Below are 26,073 nucleotides of genomic sequence, written 5' to 3' on the forward strand. Positions count from 1 at the left end.
ATGGCCTTGGATGAAGTAGAGATGAGGTCAGTTTGAAAGTGGAAAAGCTCTGGAAAGGTGCTTCTACAGATTTCCTTTCCTAAGCCAACAGGAGCTTGGCTGGAAGAGCCCTGTGAGGAAAGGGGGGATGCGTGCAGCAAGTTGCTGAGTTATTAGTAACATCTTTGCAGTGTTAGGCAGAAGAAATAAAAATGTATTTTAATTTATTTGTAACTCTTTCCTTGCCTTGTTTATTTACTTGCACTTCATTTTCTCAGTCTGGGCAAAGGAAGGAATTTCTCCTTTTTCATTCATGTTATTAGTGACAGTATCCTCAGACATCCACGTTCACAGTGCAATATTTATCCATCTAAAAAGGAGTGCTTTTAAAATGAAATTATTCACAACTATTTTTATTTAATTTGGGATTTAAGTAATAGACAAAGTTGGACTAAACAATACCCTTTAGACAATGAAGCCCCTGCAAATATCTCTTTTTATTATGTACTGTTACCCAAAGGCTCAGCGATGTGGCAGTCAATAGATACACATATCTATATTCACTTTCCTTGTAGTTAAATTAACTTTAAAAGCAAATGCGCCATTAGCCTCTGATCATCAATCTTAACCGAATAATGGGGCTGTTTAAAGCCAGATAGGCTACCCCCCCCATTCTATTAAAATATTTACATTGTAATAATTCAGTAGTTTTTTGGTTTTGTTGTGTTTTTTTTTTGCTCTAAATGGAAGGCCTGTAAGTGGGTGAAAGTATTTTAAAGCAGGGTGAGACTGAAGGGACGTGACATGTTATTGAATTAAGGGCCTTAGAAGGTGAGGGCCGTGCAGTCATAAATTCCAGGAATGCGGATGTGACTCTGAATGTGTATATGAAGTTGACAGAGTTTGACAGCTACCATCTGTGAACAATAATGTATAGAGAAGCAGGGCTACAAGACGCAGGATGGAATGTACCTATCAGGCTCTGAGGACTATAACAATTTACTACTCATTATCAGCGACCACGGTCATGATTAGCTGCAGGGGTTGGAATGAACCTTGGAAATTATGAGAACAAAGTTCCCCTTGTTAAAGCACAGTAATTAGTTTAATACATACGAGGGGAAAATGGGCAGGAGACTGCCTTTATTTTCTTGCTCAGTAACACTAAAAAACTACACAATGAAAATGGATGGACTGTTACTTCTTTCTGCATCACTTGAAATGCGAGAAAACAGCTATTTTGTATTCATGCCCTTACTATTCCATGGCTTTCCACAACTCTTTGCAGCAGAGAATGGCAGAGACATAATTATGTAATAACTGAGTTTATGCTACATTTGCTGATCAAAGCTGATTTCCCAAGGTCTGTACTCTTCTGTGTTCCATCAGAGCATAGCATTTTGGCCAAAATATACCTTTGAGCCATAGTACCTTGTAAGTAAAATCTCTATTTCAAACAAGGGGTCTTTGCTGTTTCCTCAGTAGTCTGTATCACAATCAAATCTGTGTTTTACCACAGGTTTGTATTTTTTCTTGGTAAATACCATCATGGACATTGCAGCTGGAGCCACAGAGAAATATTGTGAATTCTCATTTAAGGTTGCTCAAGAGCACTGTCTGCCAGGACAGAGAACCAGCTTACTGCTTAGTACAAACTGGCATGGGTCAGTCCTACTTGAAATTGTGTTTCTGAGACTCTGTCCCAGAAAATCAAGGAAATTAGCAGATAAGAAAACATGCTGTCTCCATAATGCATATCTCAATGTCTACAATAATATATATTCCCATTCTTTTCTTGCAAGAATTTGCTTTTCTTACAAAAATTACATCGATCCCAGTCCACAAACATTAGTCAGTAGTGAACTCCAACAGCAGTTTTAGCTCCAACAACAAGGTGCCCAGTTTTCTAGGAAGGGCATTTGACTTTGGAAAATATCCAGCAAAAACAACACATAGAAAGAGAGAAACAGCAGGAAGTCTATTGAGCAAGAAAGATACCATCCATCCTCTTTTAATTGAAAGAGAAAGGTTAAGGTTGGTTTCAAAAGAATGTGTGAGCAGACAAGAAAAGTATAGTAAGCAGTTCTTGTGATAGATGGTTTAAATTTAGGCCTGGGGTGGGGGTGGTGGGGTTGGACTATGTGACCTTTTACTGCTGCTGTAGTAGGAAAAGATGAGGTTATTTCTCAACTGGAAAGGTTGCCTGCTTTCTCATTATCTGCTTTAGAAAAAACAGTAAGGTTATCAACAAAAAGCCATTAATATAGATTTGCTGCATCCATGTGAAGTGACTGACTTGCACAGACACAAAGGTGTGTCTGTCATGATCATGGACGTGCCCCTTATCTCTTGAATAAGCTAACCTACTCTGGGTTTGGGGTTGGCACAATTTAGTATCCAGGTTAGCTTGGTATGTTTTTTCTGCGTTGAGATGACCGCAGGCTAAACATGCCATTGCAATGGCAAACAGCTGGAACAAGTGGGATAAAGGTAAGCCTCTTTCCTCTTGAATTCCTCAATTCAGTTACAAATTCTACATACACCAGTCAATGCACACATGGCCTTACTGGCAAATCAGGATCTTTTTCCTGATCAGATCATTTTCAACTAAATACAGTGTAAAGAAATCAGTTTAACATTTTTCCCAACAATGTATTTTTTATGGAAGACATGGAGGAAAGGTGTGTAGGTCAGATTTGTGATGGAATCAGTTTATTCTTCAGTGGAGGAGAAACCATTTTTTTTTACAGCTAACTCTAATTAGTCATGTCTAAAAGTGCAGTTCCTGAAAGGAATGAACATGCAGTTGACTGGTATTGGTGTGGAAAGGTGCAGGGAGTATAATGATTCAATGTTGCAGGGAGTTATGTTGACAGTTGTCCTCCAAATTGTTTGGTATTCAGACATCACCCATAGAGGCACCAACTGCCAAGTACCCAGTAAATACTTGTCAGGGACCTAGACAGATACGTCTTTGTGTTCTGAAAACTTTCCTGCATCCTTTCTCCCTAAGAAACCTTTCACAGCAGGTCCCATTCTCTTCGAATGACATTTAAAACGGATGTGCAAAATTAACCTGCTGACTGTCTGTGGTATCATTTGATGTTGCATGTGGTCACAGTCAGTTTTGTCCCTAGCCTGCTCTGCTTCCACTTGAGTGAAGGGGGAACTCCTTTAATTAGGCATTGTTACCATTTGCGCCTACTGTGTGTGAGACAGAGAACGTGCCCGCACAATACAACATGGGCTGACACAGACTGGAGAGCAACCTAGCAACCCAAACACGAACTGCCCTGGGGCTCTATACGAATGTTACAGACACGTGCTGGTGTGGAAAGCCCTTTCTACCTGCTATGATTTTGCTGCTATTGTTATCTGCAAAAGCAAGATAAAAGCTTGTTGAGATTTACCACACTACTTTATGTCCTTTATTTTGCTGTGTAGACATTTCCAAAGACATTAAAGCCTTTGAGACTTTAGCAGCCTGTAAAAGAGAACCATTTTCTAAGCCTGCCTGTCTAATGCAGGTAATCTACTGCATTCCTTCAAAGCAGTAAAGAAAATAGCAACGGGGCTGAAATTGCCTGTAATTTTCCTCCTAGCATTTTGTAACTGGAGTATTACTATGTTATTTTACCTCTCTCTTTTATGTGGATGCACTTTCTGAGGCTTTGGGATTTCCCTAAAAAGTTTTTCTTTATATGTTTTTAAACATCAGTATCACATTAAGGTTGGTACCAAACATTTTAGTTCTAAATTACAGGTATTTCTTATCTTTACCAGTGTTTGTTCCTCTCCCCATCCCAACAAGCCAGTAGGGTAGTGGGACCAGGCAGTCTGACCTCATTCCCTACTTTTGCTACTTGAATCTGCTGTCAACCAGGAATTTGTCTTACAAGTTCCCAGCTCCCAGTTCTCCCTTGCATTCAAGCTGTCTTGTAGTGATTAACCAACTTATAAACACAGTAGAAATTACTACTAATAACGGGTCTAACCTAAAAAGATATTAATCTCAAAGGGTTTTGTGGCTACTTCGTGCCCAGCAAGTTCAATCTCAACAGCTTCCAGAATTTTCGCATTACTCTATGTAATGTAGTTTTGAGACATTGTTGAGTTGTTGGGATTTTTAACCCGCTTCATTGCTTTTGATTAAACAATAAGTTTCTGAAGATATATTAAAAATGTGCAACATTGGTCCAATTCAGCCATTGATAAGTGATTACGTTTTCGCTGATTTTCACTATTCCATGCTTTTCCTTGCCTCTGTATTCCCATTACACTAAGCTGTAGATCTCAGAGGACAAAAGGTTAGTTCTAAAAAATCAGCTACCTTATTGGTGCCTGCACTTGCAAAGTATTTACTTTGAGTTTTACTGATTGTGATGTTCCTCTCTACTGAACACAGCCTTTCAAAACATTGTTATTTCTGTTCAAGATCTGATGTAAAACTTAAGCTTTCTCCAGGGTTCTAATATGCAGAGTATGCACTGATGTGTGGAAAGGTGTTTTATTCTGTTCAACTTTTATCTTGTTTAAATGAATTATTTTATAGATGGCATTTCTTAGGTTTCAGGTACAAGGCAGATTTTAGGGTACAAGTGTCATGGTTCCTATGGGGTTAATGTCTAGTGATATCCCTGGGTACCCAGAAAATGGATTCAAGAGTAAAACCTGATGCTGTCCTTTTAATGAGAAATCTGATAATGAATAACAAAGCGTCAGCCTACAAAAACGGGCTGGAACAGCATTAAACATCTCTGGCAGACAGGCCAGCATTAGCAGAAAGCCTGGGGTACACAACACACACAGGCATGTTGCCCTGTCCCCATATCCTGGCTACTGTCTTTCTGCTTGTCAATTAAGAGGTAATTGAACTTGACTTTCACTCCCTGAGCATTTCAGAGGTCTGGATCATTGTCAGTCTCTATCCCCTGCTGTTCTTAAAAGCAGAGCCAGCAAGGGGGATGGGGGGGGGGTGGGGGGGTGGGAGGTAATGAATGCCATGAAATGCATGCACTTGCTCATGACCTTATCAAATTCACACACACAGCCCCCACGCTGGTTATTGTTAGGCTGCCTTGTTGCTGAGTCAGCAAGTTTTGAGCCCCTGTTAAGATTGCAGAGCTTACCTGTGTCTGCAGTAGTTAAGAGAACAAGACTGGTCTGTGAAGCTGCCAGGCCTTCAGCCTGCCCCTTATTTCACCTAGAACAAGAGGGCTCCAGGGGAGGTCTGAACAGTTGCCACAGTGCATATGACTCATTATAATAATAAAGGTTGATGTGGGCTTGCTTCTAGTCTGTGCTGTAAAGGAGGTTATATTCACTGACAGTATAACAATACTTTTACCTTTCCAGCTGAAAGTATTAATGAACAGGTTGGTCTCTCTTCATATGGGATATGGCATTCTAGGAACAGTCACTGGGTCGGTTTACTGGAGAAACCTTTCATGTTTTCAGGAGAGGGTCTGTTCACATTAATTATTCTCACAGCTGGGATGGAAGTATACCGTTCCAGTATACTGTAAGCTTTTCAGTAAGTAGACTGTAGCCAATGCCTCATTTCTTCAGCTGAATGCCCTATATTACTGGATGACATAGAGAGGTACTTTCTTGCTTGCTCTCCCCTTTCTCTCTGGCCTTCTGAAGCTTGTTTCTTTTCTGTTTTCTCACCCTGCTTTAAGAGGCAGAGGATGCCCTGTCTCCATAGGAGAATGCAGTCCAGTGCCTGGAGGAGACTCCTGGATATGACCTTGAATCACCTCAGGCTGAGGAGAGCATCTAGAAAGTCTACTGCTTTCTAGATTAGCACTTCAATCTCTAGGCAGGCACGGGCAGTCATAAGCAGTCTCCATCACTCTGCCCACTGACAAGAAAAACAAGAGTTGACTATCTGCCCCCAAAGAATTGGCCTGTCTTTGGACATCATTATCCCTTGGTGTCTTAGTAAAACTGGGTCTAATAAACTTCACAGCATCAGTGTTCATGCAGCCAAGATCATCACATGACCTATGACAAATGGACTGGCTATGTATAAAAGCATCATCCTTCCTACTGACTCTGGCTGATAGCAAAGTCCCTATGAAGCTCTGTGGGCCACAGAAAGTCCTATGGAGGTCCTCCTGAAACTGCTTTGGCCATCCTGCAGGAGAGGAACACCAGTGACAGCAGTGGGGGCAGAGGGCTTTTTACCTCATCCTGCATTCAGCTGTTGATGCATGGCTCTGCCATCTTGCCAAGTTGATGCAGGTTAATCCCTGCTAGGAATCATGGGACTTCACTTCCAGAAAGCTCCTCCAACTTTCATCCTTTGCCAGCACAAGCTGGCCTCGCTTGCATACCTGCATGGTTTTTTGCAACCCACCATTTTACTGACAATGACTCACACCTTGATAGTACAGCATTACAGAAAACAGCTAATCATCCACCAGAGAGGGCTAACTACATGTTTTATAGCCACATGAACAGCAGAGCATGCTTCAGAAATGCACACTCTGTGGCCACAATTCATGCATCCCAAGATACCTGTCAGCAGACTTGGAGGATGGGAAGGAGAAGAAAGGGGAAGGGAAATGGGAAAGAAGCTTCTTGAACCGTGCATGAAGTGCTTTCTTGATTTTCCTGCAATTATAAAATCAGCTACTTTTTTTTTGATACACATTATTTTAGCATACAGCATGATTCCTTTTGTTAAACCTCACTGAATACTGGGAACTCTGAGAAGCAAGTGTGTAGAAAGGCACTAGCAAGAGGCTGAAGGAACCTCCCAGAGCAATGCAGCTGATCCAAGAACTCATATGGTTCTTGTATCAGTTGTCTTGTTTGGGGTTTCTTGCAGAGCCCCACTAATCTTACTCTGGCTCTCTCAAAACACTAGTATGTATCACTAAAACATAGCCTGCTAGTACTTGATACAGCACATATTGCTTCCATTCGTCTCCTTGAGAGAGATTGTGTAAGCCCATGGAGTTTGTCTTCTCCATGGGCTGAAGTATGTCTGAGCTTGGAGGAGCTTGCCTCAGTTGTGACTACAGCATGTGCCAGTTGGGTCTGCTCTTTCTTCCCAAAGGGCTGCAAGGCGGGACAAGTCAGCTGGATTTGGCAGGCAAACAAAAACCTGTATGGCGACTATAAGAAAAACAACTGCTCCATGGTTTGGAAACTCTTGCTGGATCACACAGTGAATCAGAGCATGTCCGTTACTGCTTCACATCAGCTCTGCTTTTAAGAGCACAGCCTTGCAGTGAGGCCAAAACCAAGCCTTGTAGCATATGGATTTTAATCTTGTAATAACAGCTCCGTTCTCTAGACATGAAGTACATATCCTCCAGTAATGTGTGATGAAATGTAAATTGTACATATTCTGTATCCAGCCTCGTCACCCATGCTGGCAGCCTCTCCTTGGGAGCCTCAACAGCCCTGCACAACCATAAGACTCACGTTTTCTCATCTGTCCCCCAACAAAGCCATGCTTGAAGCCACAAGTTTCACCTACAAGCCACTGGCAGTTTCTTACATGATGACAGACCTTTATGGCAATTAGCCAAAGGAAAATACGTGAACAGATGTGGAAGGGGAAAAAAAAACAACCCCCAGAACAAACTCTTGTGAGATTGAACAAACTTGTGAGAGCCAGAGCTTCCAGACCTCAGACCCAGGTCACTTCATTTCTCATACAGCATCACTGTGCACCAGTGTACATGCCACCAGCTGAGACCATGAGCTGGTGCAAACCCAAACCTGGAGTAGGCTCTTCTCTTGGCACTTCTGGGGTGGCAGCCAGTGCCTGTCTTGGATGTACTGTCAGCACTGGCAGGGACTGGGGAGGCTCTGGCTTCTTGCCCAGCAAGCCGTCAGACACCAGGATGGCCTGGCACAAAAGCCTGCAGGAATGCTGCCAACATGGGAGATGTGCTTTTGGCTCAGGACACCAAAGGACAGCTCGATGCATGGAGTGGGGGTGGGCAGACAAACATAAGGGCTGGGCTTGGTGTATGAGTTCATATGGGACAGTAAGGTGGTGGTGTGGGAAGGCATGGGGGTTTGGTTGAGCTTGGCTCGGTATGAGAGTGGTTGGCACAAGGATGGAACAAGGGAATGGGGACATGCTTCATTCTGAGGTGTGACCAGAGGCAGATCAGTGATCACTGCTGTTCAAAGTGTTGGCCAGCTCTTTACATCTCAGTACCTCCTGCTGTCAGTGGTAGCACTTAAGTTAACTTTGGGTACCTCAGATCTAGGGGGGCACCAACTTCCTGGAGGCCCTGCGGCAAGGCCACCGAGCTCCAGAAACCCTAGTAAGGTCAGTAAGCTTTGGATCTGTCTGCACCCTGAGTCTTGGCTGAACTGGGCAAAAGTGAAAGGTTACTTACCTCTTCTGAAGTCCCCATTCCTCTTCTGGCAGCCCATACACTGCTGTGCTCCTGACAGTGAGGAGCTGCCTCAAACTGGCTAATCTGTTTTCTGATGCAGATGAATTGTGTCTGCATTTCCTTCTGCTGCTTGGGCTGCAGGAGTCAATAGCTGCCATCAGAGCTGGGAGGTGAGGCTGGCAGCAGGGCTCATCTCTCAGTGCATGAATGCTGCTGCGTATCATTGCTGTAGCTCTTGGTGCCTGACACAATGCCAAGGACGCAATGATTGAAATAACTACCTGCAAAAAGCACACCTGTATGGCTCCATTTAAGAAACCCATGCATTATGGACTGCAGAATATTACAGGGTGAATGCATTCTTCCCAGACCCCTTCCTTTCTGGAGTACTACCACAGGCCTCTGTATCCAGCCTGCCCACAGTGTCTTTCTCTCTCACCATCCCAAGTACAAGCTGTGATTTGCTTCCTTTGCAGGATTTTTTGTTCCATTCTCTATTTGCTGCATGCTTCTTTTCCTGTCTTTGAAGAGTTTTTCCCTGAAAATATGTTGGGCACATTTTCAAGTGCAAATGGAACTTCAAGTCTGAAACACAACCAAAGACTCACATAGTTTGCCTTTGCATTTTATTTTAAAAAATAAAAAAGGATAAATAAAGTACCCTTGCTTAGTACTTTTTTGCCAGCTAAAGGACAGTCTGCCCTACTGCTAGGAAAAATTGTAAGATAAATTGGCATAGATGAGCTGCTGCACAGCTTCCAGAGAGTCTGTAAATGCAATCTCTTATAACTCTGAACAAAGGTTTCTACTTCTGCAAATGATTTGCTAGTCAAAGTAGGACATTCGTTAATAAATGTAAATGTTGGTTTAGAAAATACTGTATGAGTGGAGTTTGAGAAAATCATGTTCTATTGTAGTCTCAGCCAGTTCTTTGTTTCCCCAGAATAGTTTTACTGAGCACTGACTTTTTTAGAGGAGTTTTTATCTCAGAGTTAATTATAACATTAGAATCTGTCCCATATCAGTAATAATGCAGTTGTATTACTTGCTGAGTGGACAGGAGCATGAACTGCAACTTAAGTTCTTTCTTCATAGCTGATTCATAGACCAAAAGACAATGAATCTTTTATGTACCACTGCCTTCTGGTATTTTGAAAGAATACATATTTTGAAAGAGCTGAGATTGCAGTTATTGCTGAGATACAAGTGAAACACATTCTGGTTACGTGTTAATGTTTTATTCATGGCTATATGCAATATTAATGCAAAATACTTCCACTTCTCAGTTAGAAATCCTATTATCAGCTTGTGATGTTTCAGCTATTTCAGATGACAAGATGTGAGAGAATGTGTGAAAAACCATAATTTTTCCCAGGCTTTCTAGATACTGGTTTGTGATTTTTTTCCCCAACTTCAGACAATGGGAATGCATTTTTTTAGTGAATAATTCTATTCCTATACCATGAAAACGACTGCAAATTTTGTTACTAATGTCAACAGAGGTGGAACCAAACCTGTAACAAAACATACTGCATCAGTGCTACAGCAGCATGTAATAGAGTGTTTTCTTACATACTTTAATGAATAAAGGGTAGTACTTTGCCCTTAAATGCCTTTTCATCTCAAATTTAAAGTGCAGTGTATTTCAAGTTGACACTTAAAGGACACTGTAGCCACTGTAGCTCCAGTCTTCCCTTTGCCTTTTAATATAAGGCGGCACCGAAGTCCTAAAGGTCAGACAAAGCCCATTGGGAACTAAGATGCACAGAAGCTATCACTCTGCAACCTGCTCCAAGCACAGAAAAGTGTCCCTGATGCAAAAAGCATAGAGCTGTCATTAGCTCTAAGCAGGATCAGTACTGAAATGAGGATGAGCTATTGGCTGTCTTGGTTGATTCGGTTATGTTGCAGAGGTTTCTATGTTTTGTAACAGCAGAACCAAGCCCAGTCCTGATTCTTAAATGGTGGCTTGTTCACTGATTAGAGCCCTGGGAGAGCCCAGTCACTTGCTGGCAGGGTAAGGCTGCCTCCAGTCCAAGCTGTCTATCCCATCTGGAGAGGAGGCAACTGCCATGCTGTATTAACATTTCTTCCATGGTCATCCTGTAAGAGTGTGACTCCCTGGACATCAGAAATTAAGAAAAACCCACATTAAACCAACTTGCAACTGAGATAGGGAGGCTCTTGGCCTTTAGCCAGCTAGTTTGCACCCTTGTCCTCATACTCATTCCTCTCAACAAAACCTGCTACTCCAGCATGCGCCCAGAAAAAGGACCCTTCTCAGAGGAACTAGTTTAAGCACAGGTTTTCTTTCACATCTTACTTCACCTGAATTCGATAAACATTAGTAAAAATGGGCTTTATTTTGTACAGTGTGAACAGAAACTTCCTCTCAGGATGCAGTTCAACCTGGCTTGAATTATAAATGATTTATAAGCAGCCGAATAAAACTCACCCCAAGCTATGGAGCATGACAGCATGAGGCACTCAGGCAGAGCCTGTCCTAGGCTCTCACCCTTATGGCTTCTATCTAGACACTAGAAAACAAATTGCTCTCTGATAGTATTTTCCTTCCTCATTTGGTGGAGATTCCTGTAATTCATTCTGTGAGAAAACATGACTAATGGATTCATAAGTAGAAGCTTTGTTTGGTTGGTTGGTTTGGAGAATTCAGTGAGACTGTGTTAAGGGTAAGCTGTAGTTCAGCCACAGAAACCCATCTCTGGGGTATTTTGGGCAAATGAGAGTATTTATCATCAAAGTTCCTGAATATTTTAAGGAGAAAAGTGCTCTGGCATAGCATAACAAACAAGTGGAAATGCTTTCCTTCTATCTGGAATCGATGCTTTCTTTTTCCTCCTAATAGTAAGATGGCATTAAACCTTATAATGTGCAATTGACTACACTGCAGCAGCAGTGTCCCCTTTGACTTTGCAAGCAGTGCAATTACCCTGAAGCCTGCTGCTGGAGGAGGCCCTGCCAGGGGCGAAAAACTGGCAGCTGGCAGGACCAGGACCCCATTTCCTTCCTCGCCTCGGGACCCATTCCAGCCATACCAAGCCACAGCACTGCAGGTAGCACAGGGCAAATAACTCTGTGCTCTGAGCAAGAAAGTAAATATCAAAATGACCATGAAAATTGCCCAACCGGTTAGAACTGGCTCCAGCCAGGAACTGAAGTTCTACTCAAAATACTTAAATCCCATTTGGATGGCATAGATTTACATTCCAGATGAAGAATTAATGGCTTTCACACAATATCCTCAGCAAAGATGTCCCAGCATACCAACCTCCGTGGTTTTGGTAGCTGGAATTTGTAATTCCTCCAGGGGCTGCATTCTTCTAAGTGTTACTTCTATTTTTGGACTACTTGCTTTATTTAGAAAAGAACCTGTGCTCTTGTCAAACCGTACAGACGATATGAGTCATCTATACAATAACACTAAATTATCTCTGTTATGGCGCAGTTCATCATCATCACAAAGGGATTTATAGAAAACAAACATAGCTGACAGACTCTGCACTTAAGCTTCCTGTGTTTAATCCTTGTGCATGTTTACCCAGCTGAACAGTGTATTATTGAAAAATAGATTGTTATTAAAATGTTGGGTGTTGCGGAAGCTCCAAAGTCTCTTTTTTTTTCCTAATAAGAATGAATACCATTCCTCTGATGATTTCCAGCTGCCTATCTATAGTCATCTGCCTGCATAATAGTTGTATGAATGCTAATGTCTATCCTGAAACTTTGACAAATAAATTTTCTTAAGGTGTTAGGGCTGCTTTGTAGGCAGCAGTGCTTGCTCATTTAAATGCCTTAAAACACATCCTTCAAAAAGCACCATCAATGGGCTCTAACCTTGGACAAAACAATACAGAAATTTCTGATACAGAAACACAGCAAAGCAAAATATAACCAGCTTCTTGCAGCCTGTATATCTATAGCTATATAGCTTTTTAGAAGTGTCTCCCAAGAAGGAATCATTTATTTCCCAATTTTCTTGTTGCCTTTTTATTGCTTATCTAGTTTGGATTCTCAACAAAATGTTTTGGATCACCTTCTTTCTTAGGGAAATCTCTATAGCTGCAGGTTGTTACCTACAAATTGTTAACAATAATTGCATTTTAAAATGGTGTGTGGATCCAGTTCCCACTGAAAGGCAGTAGGAGTGGAGCACTCAGTTCCTTTAGGCGTTTAAGGTCTGCAAAATCCACTCAGAAGGAAAACCCTCTGATGAGCTGCTCCTTGATCTAAGGAGATCTCCTCTCCTCCATGATCCCTCTTGTGTGAGCTGGCAGCAGGTAATTATCTCCCCTCAAATGCACCATTTTCTAGGCTAAACAAGCCTGTCTTCTCTCTGCTTGTAAACCTGGCATTTCTTCTTCTGATTGCCCTTGCAGCCCCCCACTGTACCAGTTACCTCTGGAGCACAGATGGGAAGACCCATGCCTGATATTCTTGGGGAGCTTTCACCCACCCCACCACTCTTTCTCACCAGGTAGCTGGCCTAACATGACTCTACTGTCATGCTTATTTCCTGTATATTCAGGTTGCCTCTTTCCTCCCCAGTTTCAAGGAAGGCCTCAGCCCCAGGTTTGTGATGTTTACAGAAGCAAGCTCAGACACCTGATCGAGCATGTAGCCTGAGATGTGATGTTCTCAGGCTTCCCATCAAAGTTGTTCTACTGCCCTGAGAGATTTGATATTCATTCAGGTAAAGAGAAAGAACAATTCCTTCCTGGTGGTTCAACTGCTCATCTCAGAAACTTCAGGGCTATAGTCTGCTTCAATGTGGTGTGTCTATGGGAATTTGCTACAGAATATTTGGCTGTATTAAGCACTGAGGTGTTTCAAGAAGAGGCAGCAACTGAAAGGAATTTAGGTAGCAAATACATGCTACCTAAATGTATAGACTAGGCACCCTAGTTGACTTAGAGTTTGAACTTTTCTCATGTACCTTTGCTATAGATAAACCATGACAAGCCTATGAAGGAGACAGTAATTCCTGTACGAAGGGAATACTTCCTGTGCTGCACAGGTTGATTAACTGAGGATTTAAAAGATACGCTGAATAATATCCAGATCTTCAAGTGTATTTAGGTGTTCTGTTCCTATGGGCAACTAGAATACAGACTGCCAATATGACAGGAGACAGTGTAATGACATGCATTACGCAGTTAAGGCTTTAGGAAAATGCACATGCATGTGGGAGGATAAGTTAAGGTTGCCCAGGCAATCCAATTTTTAGCATTTCCTATATTTTCTGCTTTTGACTTTGCAACCTACATGTTCACTTATAACTTTCTGTTGTAGTATGTAGGCATGACTTGAATTTACATCCTTCTTGCTAAAGAAGTTATATTAAAAATGTGAAGCTATCAGTATCTTTCCACTTTATAACAAGGTTGGCTCATGCCATGTTCAGTGAGGGCTTGTGCCATCCTGGCTTACCTCCCTGAGCAGGGCAGACATGTATCCAGGGCTTCCACCAGCAGAGCTGCAAGACCAACTGCTGCCTGGTGACAGCCAGAACTGGGATAGGTGGTAATCTAAGTGCTGCCTTCACTGTCTTGAGTTCTCAGGAATGTAACTTCTGTGTGATGAATCCAGGAAGTTAAAGTATCTGCAGAGATTAGACTTACAGATGGTATATGCAAAAAGCTCTTAATTTGGGTAGCAACTGAGAGAAGCTGCACCAGCCCCAGTGCTCCTCTGCCGGTGAAAGCATCTTCCTACAGTTTGCCTGGCACAGCAGGACTTCTCAGTGACCTTTCCTAATGTAAACCAGGGGTTAGCCCCTTGATGAACTGACTTGTAACACAAGGTGAGACTCACCAGCAACGGCTCTTCAATGCCACAGTTTTTAGAGGGCTTAATATAGATCCTGAAGTACTCCTAAAATGGAAAACAAAAATTCTGCTAAATCCTCTCATACACATTTTTTGAATGAAGCATTAGAGCTCGTATTAATTCAAGAGATTCCGTCATTTGGCCTTCCTCCACTCTGCCTTTTCAGCTCAAACAGGCATTCTGCGTGCAGAGCAACTGCTTGTACTGTGGGGGCACAAACCAGCACAAAAAAATACTGGCAGCAGATGGGCAGCCCTGAATGGAAAAGAAAACCTTGAGCTTTTCGCTGCTTGGATTAGAGTTCGGGAGAGTTACATAAGGAGGAAATGGGGAAAAATATGCAAGCTTGAGGGAAGATAAAATCTGATTAAAATGCAGACTAATATAATTGCAGAACATTACTCAGCCTTCCTTGTGGAGAGAGAAAAATGCCTGCTACTGTGCTGCTATAGAAACCACATAGGGTCTGCAGGTAGGTGAGGGTGCATGGAACATGTCCCTACTTTCCTCCCCCATTTCTGCCCTGGAATGAAGATCGTATCTTGCTCAGTAAGCTTAGCCCTCACTGGCCAGGAGATCTCTCCCAGTACACAGAGAAGTTATTTTCCTGTTTATGTAGCGTCTTTTAATATCCCTGTTCCCTCCCTTTTTTGCTTTGCTCTTGGGAAGCAATGCAGAGCTATGTCAGAGGAGGGGGTAAACTCGGGTCTTCTTGAGCTTTTCACAGGGATTGGTTGACTTGGCTCTACCTATTGGGAGCATGGAACATATGTACTTTGCCATGAACAGCCAGCTTTCTTGTACTTACTCCTACAAAGCCAAAGAGATAATCCACAGTACTTTGGAAAATAAATACTTACCTGGAATGAGCAGATGTGGTCCGTGTTCCTGAACACTGTGTCCACATCACTTGTTTCCCTGAAGGCACACAGTTAATTACCAGAGCACTAGAGAACAAAGTATTGTCCATTCCCTGGCTGTTGATGGAAGTGTTTCTACAGAAGGTGTTAAGCTGCATACGAATTTACCCTCTGAGCAGTGCCATAGAATATACTATAGAAATGCATCCCTGAAGTGTGAAAGTGTGTATTTGCACCAGTTCTGACCCACACCTTGTCTCTGACAGCAGTCACTTCTGCTACTAAGAGGAAGGGATAAGAAGTTTTGCATTGAAAAGCCTGATGAGAAAGCCTGTCCACAGTCCATTAGAGCTCCTTCTGGCCCAAAATACTTGAGAGACTGGTGCAAAATTTGAGGAGATTAAATTACTGCTCCTTAAGAATTTTATGCTAGCATAAAGTACTGTAAAAATGCACTTTCTCATAATTTATAAATGAACACTCCTTCTTGGAACAGCGATAACTATCATTTTTGTCCCTGTGCCTTCCTACAGCAATTGTCCCAGTGGCTCAGTTATGTATTTTAGACGAACATATTTTGTATCTCATTTTTTCTGCAAGTTCTACCTTTCAATCTGGCTGATTGTTTTGCTCTTGGTGCTCTGACACAGGGGGAGAAGATCCCATTCTTCAGTTATTTTAGCATTTTCATCCAGTCATTAATTAATCATCATCTCCTTCATAAAATCAGTTTATTGAGGTGCAATCTCATTTTCATCCCCTTTTCCATTTATGTGTTGGAGACACCTCTTGCTGGCACACATTGCTATATGTTAGGCCTAAATATTTATTTATTTCTGGAATGGTGTTAGAATATTCTCTGTAGGCCTCTACAAAGGATCTCTTGGTCATTCAATCTCATTGCCACTGCAGTCAGCCACACCATGTAATCCCTTCTAGAAACAACTTCAGCTCCATTTAGAAGTCAGACTTGATTTCCTCCCTGCCACTCCTGCTGGAGGACTGTTCTGGTGTTTTGCTACTCCAGCTGCAGAGCTGAACATACCCACTTGTTCTCACAGTAATTTCAACTTTCCTGGCTCCCTCATTTCCTAAGTCCCACTTTCTTTGTTTTGACAAACTGGATACACTAAGCGTTTTTATTCTCCTCTGAAATGGGTTGTTCTGATCATCAGAGTGACTTTTGTCCATACTTGTTCCATTTTGATTTACTCTTGACTGCTGACAGAACCACACATTGCACTGCAGATCTTTTCTGAAATTGCTTATCTATCTGACATTGCTGGTTTTAAGTTTCCCTTTTTACACAGTCCCTACTCTCTTTGTGATTAGCCAGTCCTTCTTTTCCAAATGCTGATCTCATAGTCAGTGGCAGACATTTTTGTGATTAATTTCTGCATGTCATTAGTATTATTGAATTTAGTTATATTTTCATTAAACCAGTTCTGGGAGGCATGCAGGATCTCCTAAAGACTAGTCCCACCCATGTTTGAATTGATAATGTTCCCCAGCTCATGTTCTCAGTGACACCAACACAATAAAAATATGAAGGACAATAGCAGCCTTGATGAATTCCACAAAGCAACTTTCCTTCTGTCTGACACTTCCTGTATAAAACACCCCCCTGTTGTTGTCTCCTGATCCCCACATTCTTCTGCCTTAATATCCATTTCCTGTCTGGGCAGTATCAGATATTACTGGCATCACATCGATTACATCTACCACATTTCCTTTCTTTAAGGAAAAGGGAAACAAAGTTGTATCAGAGAAAGATATCATGCTGAAGCAACATCTCATGTAATCATATACTTCATTTTATCCCATTTATTCCCGTATCTTTAATCATTCTTTCCTCCAGAATTTTTCCTAATTATTGTAAATTATTTCCCTCTGTGTCTTTAATGCAAGTATTCCAGAATATTTTGAGTGCTGCAGTAAAACTTCTTGCTCCTTTCACCCTCATCTCCACACACATGGCCCACCTGCATTCTCTACGAGATCGTTTTTCCCTACTGCAGTAATTACCTATGATTTTCTTCCCATTACTCATCTTCCTTCTGCTCCCATCTTTCACATAATCATCTTTATTAAAAGTGGAAGCAAAGTGCTTCTTGGTTTGGTAAATATTGCCAGGCTTCCTTCAATCTGTATGCTCTTCTTACTGCATGACAGCCCTTTTCTTTTTCCCTGGCTGAAGTAACTGCTTCTGGATGCCATTATCTATCTTCTGTATTTCCTCATCTTGAAGACGAAACTTTCTTGGGAGAGTGATCCTCCCCACTGTTACATGTAGGTTTCTATTTCCAGTGACCTTAGTTACCAAGCTGCCAGGAGATCTTCTATGAAACCCTTTCCCTTTGCTTAAGATGCAACATCCAGATAATTTCTGCTGCCCCGGCATGAAAGAAGTCTTTCCTTTGTATTCAAGTCCTTGAGTCCTTCAGCCTTGTTGATTTTCTTCTGATTAGGTCTCTTACTCTGTCCCCTTTTGACTCGGAATGCCTTTTTATAAATCTACGCTGTACCCATCTATTCATTTTCAACTTCATCTATGAAAATCATTTTCCCCTATGACCTTGCTAGCCTTACAATATACTCCCTGCTAAATCACCATCACCTGCTGACACTGACTGTCAAACAGGGTTTCTTCTCTATTGTACCCAGTGCTGCTCAGCTCCAGGCATCATTCATAAGACTCTGCTCTCACCTTCCTATCTGGGAAAGCAGCACTACTGCAGGAGCAGCAGTGTGTTTCATTATATTCCAGGTATCTTTCTTCATTTGCAAAAGTAGCTCTGCAGCTTATAGAGAGCTCTGCACAAACGCAGGTTTGCTGCGATGGTGACCACCTTCGGCCTAAGTCACATCATCAGCCTCCCAGTTCTACCCCGACCCTCTTTAACCCTGCCTCTGCTGTGGTTTTGAGCCACAAACTGGGTCTACTGCTTTTTGTGTGTGTGATTAGCACTAAGTGTTACCCAGTGGCCTTTACTATGAGGTCTGTCTTTCCTGAACAGGAGGGTATTTTATCCCGCTCCGTCACCACTCTCCTATCACTCTTTGTTTGGGGGGCGCGCAGGTTTTACTCCTCCATTTTGAGCTCAGGCTCCTTGCTCATACCGGCAAGTGTTGCAACTGCTCCCCGGCGGGTACCTTCCCTCGCTCCCCGCCCACCTCTCCTGTATATTTCCCCCCACTTGCCATCATCGTCTGCTGTGTCTTTACCCGTTCTCACATCCATGTTTTACTCCATTTTTCCCGTTTCTGTGCGTTATAACCGAACTCAGCAGGCACAGACCTACCCCAGCCTCGTCTCTTGCTTGCAATTCTTTCTGCTGCAGTTGCAGCTGTTCTGGTTTCAGTCGGCTCCTGCTCTGGGTGGTTAGTTGAAAGGCTTTGCCAGGGCTGGAAGGGAAGTGGAAGGGAGGGAAGAAGGGAAAGGGAAGGGAAAGGAAAAGGGAAGGAAAGGCGAGTTTTGAGGGTGTGGGTGCAGTGTGGGACGCCGCTCGTGCACAAGCCGACCCCCGGCCCTACGGGGCTGCAGGGCTGACGTGCCCCCGGCCAGAGGACTGAGCCTTACACACGCTGCCTGCGTTTGTGTCAGCCTGGCGGGACGGCCCGGAGAGGCGCCGAGGTCGGGTTAACGGCTCGGCCGGCTGCCGTTAACGGCTGGAGGCGCTCCAGGAGCCTGCAGGTCTCACAGCGTCCCCAGGCTTCTCCTCACGGGCAGGAGCGCGGGGCCGCTGACAGCCCTCACCGCGGTGAGGGCGGCGGCGGTGTTGGAGGGGCGGCGGGGGGGCTGCGAGGGGCGGTGGAGCGCGGCTAACGGCTGTCTGTGCCTGCCCGCAGCGCTAGTGGTGCGGTTCCTCACCCGGCGGTTCATCGGCGACTACGAGCGGAACGCAGGTAGGCAGGCGGAGGTGTGGCGTGGTTCCCGCCGGGAGCCGTGGGGATCGGGGTCTCCGCGGCCGCGAAGGGGGAAGTTTACTGGGAGGAGGGAGAGCGGCGCCCCAGCCTCTGCCCCGCTGGTGGCTTTCTACCCCAGAGCCGCTCGGGGGTACACGGGTTGGAGAGCTGGGGGTGCAAGGCATGGAATCACTGAATGGGTTGGGTTGGGAGGGACCTTAAGATCACCCAGTTCCAGTCCCCCTGACATGGACGGGGACAATTTCCACTATACCAGGTTGTTCCAAGCCCCGTCCACCCTGATCTTGAATACTGCCATGGATGGGGCAGCCAGAGCTTGCCTGGGCACCCTGTGCCAATGCCTCACTACCCTCATAGTGAGCTGCATCCTGGACGTTAAAGTATTCAACCTAGCCCTAAGCCAGGTCCCAAGTGTGAAAGGAAGAGCTGAAAGCTGTTGGGGCTGTAGGTGCGCTAACCCCCAAGCTGTTCCAAGGCTGGCTGCTCACTTAAAATCTGTGCCCTGGGCAGCTCTGGCAGCACATGGGAAGGTGCATATCCACCACAGCAAACACACTGTGATCACAGCCTCACTAGCTCTGTGTTTCACTGTGGTCTCTGACAGGCCTTACTTCGTATGTGAAAATGTCCCTCTTTGAAGTCCTTTAGCTAAAATATGAAAGTATTCTCCAAACCTAATACTGCATTCTTGGCAAGCTGAATGCCAGCAGCTATATGATCTGGACAGTACTAGCTTAATAGGCATAATGCTGGAGTGTAATGCAGCAGGAAGTCTAAACTAATGTGAATGTAAAACATACACCCATCTGTTGAGGAAGTTACTTGAAAAAACTAAACACACACACACACCCCAACAAATCTTACAGGCCAGGCAGCAGAGAGCTTCACTAAAGCATAGAAATAATAAATGAAAAGCAAACTGATTTTCTGTATTAAAAGCTGGTTATTTTGCACACTTACCTTTATCTAAGCTATGACAGTCTTTAAGAAGTGTTTAAGTCCCAGGTTGCACATTATTAAATGCCAAGCTTCCAAAAAAGTCAATGCAAGATCAAATCCCAGGCTTCTAGTAAAGCCATAAATTTATGGGCTGTTACATACGAAAAGCTTGCAGCACTGGTTCCTTGTGTCATAAATAGTGATACAACTTCCCTACCCAACTAATGGGCAGCAGAAGCAATTTATGTCTTTAGAGTGCTGGCTGTATTTGTGAACCTGTTGGTGTTCTTGTCAGGTAATCTCTACAGCAGGCACATCCAGATAGATGGAGAGATGGTGGCTATTCAAGTGCAAGATACTCCGGGAGTTCAGGTGAGCTAGATGCAGCCAAGCAGTTTACCAGAGCAGCTCTGAGTTTGTCTGCTTGTGTGTCTCTGCACATAACCATCTTGTTATGGTCCTTCTAGGAAGTATTTTGCTGTCCATTTCAGAGTTCAGTGTTCTGTGTGGGAGAGGTGGTAACCTGTGTTTTAGCCAGCCAAGCCAGATGTGTTGGGTGCCTGTAGTGTGTTGGTAGTAAAAGAAAGCAACTCACTGTTTCGATGAATTGTTTGTACATTGGAAGGCCATTACTTCTGAGTGGCTGAAGTACTGGAGTGTCTTGTTCCTGTATATTGGGAGCATTGGACATAAACCCAGAAACAATTCTGTGCATATACAGTGCACGTAGAAGAAAATGTCATGATCACTGCCCCGCAAGCTTCATAAATATGTGTGACAAAGTGAAGTCTGTATTGTGGCTGTGCTCATTAGCATGTCACAAGTTAAAGTTATGGATGTATAGACCTGAGTAATGCTGGATTGTTGCCTTTTTGAACTGGGCAACACTCCAGGTCTAAATGCTTCCAGCTCATATCTTTGCTTCTCCAGACTTACTGTCTAGCCAGTTAATTTCCCATTCTATGGAACTACAAAGTCTTTCTCTGCATGCAGAACTACTCAGGTCAATTTTCCATTTGAGTATAGCAAACACCAGTGTTAAATTCCAGCTTTTTGCAGCTGAATCAACATACGCATTTATTCACCATGCTCAGATTAAGCTTGTACTTACAATGTGAAATGCAAATATATATGTCTGAAGCTGTAAAAAGCTATTTGGCTTCACAGACTCCTAAAGACAAATACCTTTAATCTTTTATGACATCATCTATCTAATTTGAGACCATTCATTTTTCAGATCCATGAACACAGTCTGGATTGTAATGAGCAGCTGAACAGATGCATTCGCTGGGCAGATGCCCTGGTGATAGTCTTCTCCATCACAGACTGTAAAAGCTATGAACTACTCAGTCACCTTTACCATCATATTCGACAGTTGCATCCAGGAAACACAGTCCCTGTTGTCGTTGTTGCAAACAAAGCTGATCTCTTGCACATCAAAGAGGTGGAGCCTCAGCAGGGACTTCAGCTGGCCAACATGCTGGGCTGTACTTTCTATGAAGTATCTGTCAGTGAAAACTATAACAATGTCTTCAATGCCTTCCATCTCCTCTGTAAAGAAGTCAATAGGCAGCAAACAACCAGCACCCCTGAGAGAAGGAGAACCTCTCTTATTCCGCGGCCAAAATCACCCAACATGCAGGATCTGAAAAGAAGGTTTAAGCAAGCTTTGTCTGCCAAAGTGAGGACTGTCACTTCTGTTTGACAGCAGAGACTGGTCTTCCCAGCGCTTAGCCCGAGACTGAAACCTGGGGTGTTTAACACTGGCACGTCTAGAGTCCAAGGCATTGTGAAAGAAGGATGGTTCAAGTAGTCTTTTGCATGGCTATAGGAGTTTTTAAGCATTTGCTTAAGTAGTCACAGATTGGAAAAGGAAAAAAAAAAACAAAACAAAAACTCTTGAAATAGTTCTAGGATGTGACTTGGAGAATGAGTATTTTCAAATGGAAAAGGAACTTGTCAGGAAATGAAACAAGCTTTCAGTTTGCTTTTATTCAGTCATACAGCTTTGGCTTTCATTTGTGCAGAAGCAACCTTTTTAGCTGTAACTCAACCTGTACTTGAGCAGGGAAACACCCTGAACTGCAGTTCACTGTTAAGAAGTAACCACTTGAGTCTTGTTTTTCCATGGATGAAGGACAGCATGATGCATCTGTTTAATTTCATTGCACAGCAGAACTGTTTATCTCAAAACAAATAAGCAAACATGAAATTGCTCTGTAAAAATAAGTGTAAAATAAGTGGATAGGACTGGGTATCAAGACTGTAAACAATGGTCCTTTATTTTTTTACTAGCTATGGTATTGCTGACAACTTGATGAGATTTCTTTGTATGCAAAACTATTGTGCAGAGGGTGTAAACATACCTACTTACAAATAACTTGTGGATTTTACAGACTAAAATGATTCAACTTGGAGCTTTTGAGGAATGAGTGTGGAGGTGGAGTCCATTATAGCTGTCAGTCTAAGACACCTCTCTTCTCTCTCCCGTGTGCAATAGGCACAGAAGGAATGTGGCTGTGATTCAGTGCGGTGTGAAGCACATCTGGCTCCAGGCGATGAAGCTGGTGGCATATTCTGAGCTGAGCCAGTCTGTCTTCATCCTTAAACATGTGGCAGATTTATATATATACACACACACACTTTTTTACATTGAGCCAATGGAGTTCAAAGCCTGAGGGCCTTATACACATGCACTTTAAAAAGCCGGTTGTGCTTTTGTTTAAACTGTAACTTATTTATTTTGTGTACAGTTACTCCTCCTAGGGAGTGAACTTTTCATTCTTACTGCCTGGTTCAATATTAAACTTCTGAATTGCATCTTTTCTTGTGTGTTCTGTGTATGTGAGAAGCAATGGGCAATGGCCAGTGAAATGTTGAGACAAAGCTAGAGCTTTCTCAAGGTAGTTAATGTACATTAGTATAAACCACAGGGGGGGGAGCTCTCACAACAGCTTTACAACTTCCTTTTAAGAAATCCTTGTAGGACAGGAACTGAATGAGGCAGAGATTTCAAACTAAAATGGGATTCTTCATTTCCCCTTGTCAAACGCACCCACTCCAGTGAGAAAGGAATGGTGTGAGGTAGGTCAAAGTCTGAAAGAACGCTAAATCTTCCAAGTGACTGCTACTTTCTCAAAACAAAAAAAAACAACAAAAAAGCCCCAACTTTATGTATTGAGCTGTATTACAATGCGGAACTTAATCAGAGTGCAAGTCTTCAATTATTTTATTACTAAGACCCTGAGGAGGATGTGTGTGCTGGGACTAGGGTGGCTGCTGCACATGGGCTCACCTGGTTAGCACACAGCTGTAATACCTGGTGCAGGGAAACCCTGACAAGGAGCTGCTGCTGATCATCTTTCTGAGCATGAGTTCCTAGCCAAGTGGTTTAGGATCAGACTTGCAAATAAAGCTGAGTCTGCTTTTCCCATCTGGGCTTATTAAATCACCAAATACTGCATAGCTTATTAATACAGTAGAAAAGCCGCTTGTCAAAGGTGGCTTTGTGTTTTCTCTTCTTCCTATCTTTTGAGTATCACTTAGTGCCACATGCAGAGGACTTTGGCACTCCTTGCTGTGGTCCTGAACCTACCTAAGTGAAGTGGCTTCTGTGCTGCTCCTACTCATCTGATCAGCACACCCCCCCAGCCTTTTCCTGGAGCACAGGCTATGTGTAGCTGCTACAGCTATTCCTTACAAATAAGCAGCTATTACACTAGGGCCACTGGCAAGACTCAGCTCCAGGCTTTTGTGACCATCTTCCCTCTTCAGCTGCTTGAGTACAAGAGGATGGTCGAGTCCCCAGAATCCATTGCCATTTCAGCTGTGGCCCCACTGGCTGAAAAGATTCCTGCAAAGTGTGTGTGGGGGGCTGGAACACTAGTTTCTGCCTCAGTCAGAGGAGGTACAAGAGCACCAGTGTCTGCTTACAGTTACACTCCCCCCCTCTTCTCACTATCCCATACAGCATGCCCTTAGATGGCCAAGTCAGAAACCCCAGAGCATCTGATGAGACACGTGAGGGAGAGAAGACCACCAATGCCAGCTTCCATTATCACCAGAAAGCATCAGCAGCATCTCAGGTGTGAGTAGCTGAACTCACTGACCAGCAACGGCCACTGCATGTAAGGGAGCCTTTCTGCTGCCAGCCCAAGGCAAAGGGTCTTGGTTCTCTGGGGCAAACAAGCAAAAGAAAAAGGGGTTGCAGGAACATGCAGTCCTGGCATGTGTAACTCTGCGTACTAGGAGAGAAGGAGAAGATGGATGAGGTTTGGCATTGTAAGATCATTGCTTTATTGATTACAGAATTTACAAAACATCTATATTCTAAGATTAAACAGTACAGAAGACAGAAAAAGAGGCTGATTATTTGCTTTCAGTTGCTCCGTTCAAACTATTTCTTGAGCTTTTAACATTGCAATCTCATAATAATTCTCATTTTTTATAGCACAAAGTTCTATTCTATAGCCATTCTTATAAATTTCCATAGAGGCGACATTGTCCATGCTTTATAACTGGTCCATTGTTTCCACCCAGCCACCCAAAAGTGAATTTAAATCAAAATGTGCCCTTTTCTGAAGACCATTAAAAACATTTAAGAGAACTTATCCTAACCAATGAACGAAGGTTAAAAAGCTACTTCCCATTTAATCTACTCCTTTGGCATAATAAAGAATGCTCTGATAGACTGAATGTCACTTACAATTTCTCATCTCAGTGTAAGCTGCAGTCTTAGCACCCTTTGGGTGAAGCAAGAGGATGCAGCTTTAGAGCTCTACCATTTTACACTGCAACTTGGAAGGCTTGGTGCTATGGGCAATCACAGTCTCTACTGGCTGCTGCTTTTTTATCACAGATTGCAGCAAAGTTTTATAAAGAGAAATTACATAACTGAATTTGATAGCGGCTCTTTTGTGATCATAAATTAAAAACAAAAGCTGTTTTCTAATCTTGCTGCTCAGAAATCTAGCTCAAGACAGAATCTGTGCTGCGGCCTCTTGGAAATGGGATCGTGCTTCTTTTTTCTCTCTTTTTCTTTTCTAAATGCATATGAGGGGAGGAATCTTCCAGGGTTATTATCAAACCACCACAGCCCATATGTCTTCCTGCATAAACCTACAGAGAAGTGTGCCATCAGAAACAGCCTTTTCTCCTGCGACTGTGGGTTGAGAAACTAGAGCAGGAAACAGGAACCTGAGAGAGAAGCAGCCACTCAACGCAGCCCTTGGGTACAGCTCTCTGCTTCTCTGCCTTGACCAGTCCTGCCAGGAGAGCACCACCGGACTGGGAGCTGCTCTGCCAGCTAAATCAGGGCTGTGCTCCATCACCTCTCCAGGGTGCAGGACAAAGTACGAGCAGAGGCTGTTAACCCTGTGTAAGGCACATGTGTTTTGCATGGTAGCATGACAGAGAGGGTGGATTTTGCTGGCCTTTCACTCCCTCAGCAGCATTTCAGTCCCTCCATAAGCAACGCCCATGAAATCATCAGGAATACCCTCGATAAAAAAAAGTACTGCTTGGGGAGTGCAAATTCATCATCACCTGGTTCTCAGCCTCTCATTTTCTAGGGAATTATGACAAGTGATCATCTTCGCCATGCCAAGAGGGGCTGGGGTGATTCAGCACTGCATGGTGCTATTGTTAAGGAGGGGGGAGTTGTGGATCGTTTTGAAGAGCTGCCTGTGAGCTGTGCATGTTCCTTTGCAGCCAGATACCCAGCTGTTTCAGCTGGAGCCATAACTACAGCAGGGCACATGCCATATTTTGTAGGGCTATCGGGAACAGTGATAGACCAGGGATTTGATGCTTCCAGCTGAGGCACTCACTCATCTTCTCCACAGATCTTTCCCCATCAAATATCACTATGAAGCTGGAGACGGTCTGTGGCAAATAACAACTCAATAGTACTACGTGGAGTCAGGAGAGCAGAGGAGAGCACCATTACCTGAAAGGGGGAACAAGAAACAAGTCAAAACAAGGGGACCAAGACTGATCGCAGTCCTAATGAGCTGTGGATATGAGGCGTTTGCTTCACCCAGCACTAGGCATGCTGTGTGTTTCTGGTGTTTACTGACAGGGCAATACAACTTGCCCAGTGAAACTGTCTGCTCGCTAATAACTGCAGTTAAATCACTTTAAGGAGCATAATG

The 26,073-nt window shown here is 43.4% G+C and overlaps 2 protein-coding genes across 2 annotated transcripts in view; one reads left to right on the forward strand and one right to left on the reverse strand.

Annotated features, from left to right (window-relative positions):
* Nucleotides 1–22,741, forward strand: RASL11B (RAS like family 11 member B). The gene is made up of 4 exons (XM_057414273.1): nt 1–26; nt 18,786–18,961; nt 20,217–20,293; nt 21,159–22,741. The coding sequence occupies exons 1-4, from the start codon at nt 1–3 to the stop codon at nt 21,624–21,626; spliced, it is 747 nt and encodes a 248-aa protein (XP_057270256.1). The 3' UTR covers nt 21,627–22,741.
* Nucleotides 22,742–24,193: 1,452 nt separating this feature from the next.
* The window catches only part of SCFD2 (sec1 family domain containing 2), a 190,446-nt gene continuing 188,566 nt past the window's right edge, over nt 24,194–26,073 (reverse strand). The window contains exon 9 of the mRNA XM_057413807.1: nt 24,194–25,868. Coding sequence (XP_057269790.1) covers nt 25,776–25,868 — 93 coding nt within the window. The 3' untranslated portion in view covers nt 24,194–25,775. The remainder of the gene's footprint in view (nt 25,869–26,073) is intronic.

The sequence above is a fragment of the Pezoporus wallicus genome, unplaced genomic scaffold (assembly GCF_028554395.1).
Source record: "Pezoporus wallicus isolate ANWC-B61680 ecotype Strahan unplaced genomic scaffold, APGP_CSIRO_Pwel_v1 contig_5709, whole genome shotgun sequence".
Classification (NCBI taxonomy): domain Eukaryota; kingdom Metazoa; phylum Chordata; class Aves; order Psittaciformes; family Psittacidae; genus Pezoporus; species Pezoporus wallicus.

Bases quoted from the DNA above. Each gene is read 5' to 3' on its own strand.
- RASL11B (XM_057414273.1), top strand. From the start codon at position 1: ATGGCCTTGGATGAAGTAGAGATGAG. The intron at 27-18,785 runs GTCAGTTTGAAA...CCTCACGGGCAG, and splicing joins TTGGATGAAGTAGAGATGAG to GAGCGCGGGGCCGCTGACAG. The intron at 20,294-21,158 runs GTGAGCTAGATG...TTCATTTTTCAG, and splicing joins AAGATACTCCGGGAGTTCAG to ATCCATGAACACAGTCTGGA.